Source organism: Nanorana parkeri, unplaced genomic scaffold, assembly GCF_000935625.1.
Source record: "Nanorana parkeri isolate BGI_ZX_2015 unplaced genomic scaffold, ASM93562v1 scaffold1984, whole genome shotgun sequence".
NCBI classification, from domain to species: Eukaryota; Metazoa; Chordata; class Amphibia; order Anura; family Dicroglossidae; genus Nanorana; species Nanorana parkeri.
In genome coordinates this window covers 17,617-24,513 of record NW_017308252.1, presented here as the reverse complement: position 1 = coordinate 24,513, position 6,897 = coordinate 17,617, and the positions used below count along the sequence as shown (strand labels likewise).

The window sequence follows — 6,897 nt, the reverse complement described above, 5'->3', positions numbered from 1 at the left end:
GGAAGCCATTTTGCGAGAGGTCAACAAGGCCGTCAAATCTACCCGCGATGGCCCCATGACCTTTAACAGCCTCATTGGCACCCAAGTAGAATCTGCCAACGCTTCCCAAAATGACCGACTCACCGCTAAAAACCACTCGCCCCATGGAGCAGCTCGCTGCAAGCACCAAAATTTAGGCTACTTTACGGCCCACAAAAAAACACAAAAAAAGAATTCCCATCCAGTCAGCATTCCTTCCATAAACGTGACCTATCGGGACAAAGGTCCCCCCCACCCACGTGTCCGGCCTCCGTTCCAATGGCGAGTAGGGTGTGACGGCGGCCAAGGCCAACATTGTCAATTGCAATTCCAGGGAAAAAAAATACTATTACGCAAAAGAAACTAAAAAGGCACTTTTTTCTCTCCCCCACCCCCCGTCCCCCCAAATGACCGAGCGATCCTGAAGCTTCAGGCAGGCGCGAGATTTACAGAAAGTGCAAATAAACGGTAATAGCTTCGTACAGAATACGCCGGTTCAGCCATCTTGGTTTTCGTCTCTGGTGGAGGAGGTGGAGGAGGAGGAGAAGAGTCCGGCCTGGTCTACGGATTGTTAGCATTCTGGGGGAGAAAAAGAAAAAAAACATTTATTTTAGCAGAAACCCAAAAATAACTAAAGACCAATCATTGCCCCGGAACTGCCGCGGTGCCGTACAGAAGGCTCAGCGAGGGATCAGCGGCACGGAGTTCTCTTCTCACTTTACCGATATCATTACACAGAGGTCATTCATAAAGAAGATACCGCATTGTGGCCACTAGAGGGCGCCGAGGATCACAGGAAATACATTCGTGTTAGTAGAGAGATACAATGTAACAACTCTAGAGAACTCTGCAGGGAATGAGCATATAGATGTAACCACGGATACTACGGGGTAAAGTGCGATGTTCCCTATTATAATCCATTTTTTCTAATTAAACAAAACGACAACACAATGTGTGGGCGCCCCCATTCCCCCCCCCTACCCCTGACTGTGACTTGCCTTGTGCACTGTAATGCTGCCAGACCCCGACACCATCCCGGCCACACGGTCTGAAGGCGGCGGGGCATGTGACACAGTGCCCACGTCAGGAGAGGGGTGCGTGTGTCCTGTATACCGCCTCCATTATATTCAGGCGGATACACTGCAGGCGATATATGGGCCCCCCGCAGCGCTCCCACGCTACGCAAGTGGAAGTGGGAGTACAGCAGCAGACGGACAGCCCCAGGCCTGCTGTATGCCACCACAGCACAGACCGCCCCTGTCACTGGGGCCCCCCCTATCCTTGGGCCCTGGGGTAGTTCCGCCCCTGATAGCAATAGTTACATTGATATTCTCATTCCCTTCAGAGTTCTCTTACTAACATAGAATTATTCCCTGTGATCCTCGGCGCCCTCTAGTGGCCACAATGTGGTATTTTCTCCTTTCACTCAGAGTATGAATAAAGCTATTGAAGAACATTCAACCAGAAGAGAAGGGCCCGGGGCTCTCCTGTTCTACATCAATTCAGCCTCTTCCTGTAAATTACATTTTTTCCTTTCAGCTTCTCCACATTGTCCTTTCTTGACCATTTTTAAGCCCATAATTACCTCCAAATCACTCCCGTTGTGTGTCCTGCGTCTCCAATATGTGGAGTATACTACGTGCTCAATGGGTGACCTAGGAATCCTTTGCACAGTGAGCAGCTATGCGAATGAGATTCATAGCACATTATGGCCACTAGATGGAGCCGAGTACAAGAAATCCCTATGCTCATTGGTTCCCTCTAGTGGCAATAACGCCCATAGCGGTTTGCTGTGCGAACGGTTTATAAATTGTTATTCGGAGTCTGTGGTGCGGTGGGGACACGGGGGTGCAGCCCCCTTAACAGCACAGCAAACAATGATTCCGAATGGTGACACAAGCCAGACACCGCTCAACCCCCTTATATCTCCCCCACCTTGCAGTGCACGGCTCCCACCCTCTTCCTGGGACCATAAACAGGAAGTGCACCAATCACATCACAGAACTTTCTATTGAACCACGACGTGGAAGCAAGAACAAAATGCCGGCCTACAGCTTCCTCCTCCAATGATACTTTACCATCAATGCATCTGACATACAAGATAAAACGGCTAACGCGTTTCAGCCTCCACAGCCATAGCTCAAGATTAAGACCGTCCAGGCGGAAATGTGTTAGCTTTTCTATAGCTTCAAAAAAGGATATAAATACACTTTGTGTGCACCAAATGCCTCGACAAACCCAGATATTACATTGCAAATAGACTAGTGACACCATCCCTGTGCTGAGTTCCCGGGTCTGTACACCCGCTGTGCCCATTATGAGGGGCCCCCATCATCCCTGTGCTGAGTTCCCGGGTCTGTACACCCGCTGTGCCCATTATGAGGGGCCCCCACCATCCCTGTGCTGAGTTCCCGGGTCTGTACACCCGCTGTGGCCACATGAACGTTCCTTCTGCGGTCGCATTATATGCCATGCGGCGTGAACGAGCCCTCAGAGCAGAGCTGCGTGTCAGGGTGGGGGAGGGGATGGAGGGTAATGCGAGTTCAGGGCGTAGCCGACATGTGACCATAATAAATCAATGTCGATTATAGAAATCCGCCATCAGTACAACACACGGGGGGGGAAACGCCTTCTGTAAATGTGAAACAAAATCGCTGTGAGCGCCGCGGTCGATGTAAGGGGCGCGGTGTGACCGGAGAAAAGCGCGCTCACTTTTATGGGATTTTTGCAGACGCGATGACATCACAGGGCGCCCTATGAACTCGCAGCTGTGCTAGACCCCGGAGTGGCGTTTTACGAGTCGGGGGAGGGGGGGGGACATGACAGGTAGTTTTATCTTTCACTCTCAGCTGCTGAAGACGAATAAAATAGAGTTCACTTTTTATCAAGAGGCGCAGAGAGGACGCCAGCCATCGCCCCTCTGTCCCAGGACCCCTCCTCCCCCTCTCCGCACAACTTCGACTGCCCAAAATTAGGGATCCGGGTCAGAAAAAAAATAATAAAAAACAACAACAGGACCACGGCATTGTTTATATCTTCCTACAAAAATAAAGAGGGAAAAATAGCCTACTCGACCTAACCTACCGAACCTAACCCACCAGGCACATAGCCTACCAGACCTAACCCGCCGGGCACATAACCTACCAGACCTAACCCACCAGGCACATAGCCTACCGGACCTAACCTACCAGGCACATAATCTACCGGACCTAACCTACCAGGCACATAATCTACCGGACCTAACCTACCAGGCACATAATCTACCGGACCTAGCCTACCAGGCACATAACCTACCGGACCTAACCTTCCAGGCACATAACCTACCGAACCCACCGTGCACATAACCTACCAAACCTAACCCACCGTGCACATAACCTACCAAACCTAACCCACCGGGCACATAACCTACTCGACCTAACCTACCAGGCATATAACCTACCAGGCACATAACATGCCGAATCTAACCCACCGGGCACATAACCTACCGGACCTAACCCACCGGGCACATAACCTACCAGACCTAACCCACCAGGCACATAGCCTACCAGACCTAACCCGCCGGGCACATAACCTACCAGACCTAACCCACCAGGCACATAGCCTACCAGACCTAACCCGCCGGGCACATAACCTACCAGACCTAACCCACCAGGCACATAGCCTACTAGACCTAACCTACCAGGCACATAGCCTACCGGACCTAACCTACCAGGCACATAGCCTACCGGACCTAACCTACCAGGCACATAGCCTACCGGACCTAACCCACCAGGCACATAGCCTACCGGACCTAACCCACCAGGCACATAACCTACCGGACCTAACCTTCCAGGCACATAAACTACCGAGCCTAACCCACCGGGCACATAGCCTACCGGACCTAACCCACCAGGCACATAGCCTACCGGACCTAACCTACCAGGCACATAACCTACCGGACCTAACCTTCCAGGCACATAACCTACCGAACCTAACCCACCGGGCACATAGCCTACCGGACCTAACCTACCAGGCACATAACCTACCGGACCTAACCTACCAGGCACATAACCTACCGAACCTAACCCACCGGGCACATAGCCTACCGGACCTAACCTACCAGGCACATAACCTACCGAACCGAACCCACCGGGCACATAACCTACCAAACCTAACCCAACGGGCACATAACCTACCAAACCTAACCCACCGGGCACATAACCTACCGAACCTAACCCACCGGGCACATAACCTACTCGACCTAACCTACCAGGCATATAACCTACTTAACCTACCAGGCACATAACATGCCGAACCTAACCCACCGGGCACATAACCTACCGGACCTAACCTACCAGGCACATAACTTACCGAACCTAACCCACCGGGCACATAACCTACCAGACCTAACCCACCGGGCACATAACCTACCAGACCTAACCCACCAGGCACATAGCCTACCAGACCTAACCCGCCGGGCACATAACCTACCAGACCTAACCCACCGGGCACATAACCTACCGGACCTCACCTACCAGGCACATAACCTCCCGGACCTAACCTACCAGGCACATAGCCTACCGGACCTAACCTTCCAGGCACATAACCTACCGGACCTCACCTACCAGGCACATAACCTCCCGGACCTAACCTACCAGGCACATAGCCTACCGGACCTAACCTTCCAGGCACATAACCTACCGGACCTCACCTACCAGGCACATAACCTCCCGGACCTAACCTACCAGGCACATAGCCTACCGGACCTAACCTTCCAGGCACATAACCTACCGGACCTCACCTACCAGGCACATAACCTCCCGGACCTAACCTACCAGGCACATAGCCTACCGGACCTAACCTTCCAGGCACATAACCTACCGGACCTCACCTACCAGGCACATAACCTCCCGGACCTAACCTACCAGGCACATAGCCTACCGGACCTAACCTTCCAGGCACATAACCTACCGGACCTCACCTACCAGGCACATAACCTCCCGGACCTAACCTACCAGGCACATAGCCTACCGGACCTAACCTTCCAGGCACATAACCTACCGGACCTCACCTACCAGGCACATAACCTCCCGGACCTAACCTACCAGGCACATAGCCTACCGGACCTAACCTTCCAGGCACATAACCTACCGGACCTCACCTACCAGGCACATAACCTCCCGGACCTAACCTACCAGGCACATAGCCTACCGGACCTAACCTTCCAGGCACATAACCTACCGGACCTCACCTACCAGGCACATAACCTCCCGGACCTAACCTACCAGGCACATAGCCTACCGGACCTAACCTTCCAGGCACATAACCTACCGGACCTCACCTACCAGGCACATAACCTCCCGGACCTAACCTACCAGGCACATAGCCTACCGGACCTAACCTTCCAGGCACATAACCTACCGGACCTCACCTACCAGGCACATAACCTCCCGGACCTAACCTACCAGGCACATAGCCTACCGGACCTAACCTTCCAGGCACATAACCTACCGGACCTCACCTACCAGGCACATAACCTCCCGGACCTAACCTACCAGGCACATAGCCTACCGGACCTAACCTTCCAGGCACATAACCTACCGGACCTCACCTACCAGGCACATAACCTCCCGGACCTAACCTACCAGGCACATAGCCTACCGGACCTAACCTTCCAGGCACATAACCTACCGGACCTCACCTACCAGGCACATAACCTCCCGGACCTAACCTACCAGGCACATAGCCTACCGGACCTAACCTTCCAGGCACATAACCTACCGGACCTCACCTACCAGGCACATAACCTCCCGGACCTAACCTACCAGGCACATAGCCTACCGGACCTAACCTTCCAGGCACATAACCTACCGGACCTCACCTACCAGGCACATAACCTCCCGGACCTAACCTACCAGGCACATAGCCTACCGGACCTAACCTTCCAGGCACATAACCTACCGGACCTCACCTACCAGGCACATAACCTCCCGGACCTAACCTACCAGGCACATAGCCTACCGGACCTAACCTTCCAGGCACATAACCTACCGGACCTCACCTACCAGGCACATAACCTCCCGGACCTAACCTACCAGGCACATAGCCTACCGGACCTAACCTTCCAGGCACATAACCTACCGGACCTCACCTACCAGGCACATAACCTCCCGGACCTAACCTACCAGGCACATAGCCTACCGGACCTAACCTTCCAGGCACATAACCTACCGGACCTAACCCACCGGGCACATAACCTACCAGACAGGCTACATGTTTACCAACTGAAATAGTTCAGATGTATCGAAATTTATTTCTTAAAATGTATCCAAAAAACAACAATAATGTAACATATTCCAGATCACCCATCCATAGATGTGTCCATGCCCCTCCCCATACCTTCCAGTCCTTAGATGTGTCCATGCCCCTCCCCCCATACCTAACAACGTTGCTATGGAGATTGTGGACGAGTGAAAACGTTGCTGTGGAGATTGTGGACGACGAGTGAAAACAAGGCGAGAGCTTCTCCTTGTCAGACGACATTTTCCCTTGAAATACAGAACCGTTGCACGTCCCCTTTAAACGATAAAAATAAAAAAGGGCTTTAAAACGCGTCGGCGACAACGCCACGCTCCCACGACGACGGCAGCTCTGCGTGACGCTGACAATGGCCGGGGTGTGTATGCGCAAATATTTGCTCGGCATTCATTCCGAGAGTTCAAAGCGTCTCCGCGAAACCAGCGCCGTCCCCCAGCACGCGGTCGTCGTGTAACCCTCCTTCGCAGCGACACCTTTACCCTGCATGAGTCGAATCACATTGAGCTTCTGTGGAGTGATGAAACCCCATCCCCCCACAAAATGAAAGTCTGCATACGAAGCCCCTCCCACATTGCAATCCCC

At 53.0% G+C, this 6,897-nt stretch overlaps 1 protein-coding gene across 1 annotated transcript in view; it reads right to left on the bottom strand.

Moving 5' to 3' along the window:
• Positions 1-565: 565 nt before the first annotated feature.
• The window catches only part of LOC108800291 (insulin receptor substrate 1-like), a gene marked incomplete at its 5' end in the record, with an annotated part of 20,202 nt that continues 13,870 nt past the window's right edge, over positions 566-6,897 (bottom strand). The window contains one exon of the mRNA XM_018572267.1: positions 566-597. Within this exon, the coding sequence (XP_018427769.1) occupies positions 590-597 (8 nt within the window). The remainder of the gene's footprint in view (positions 598-6,897) is intronic.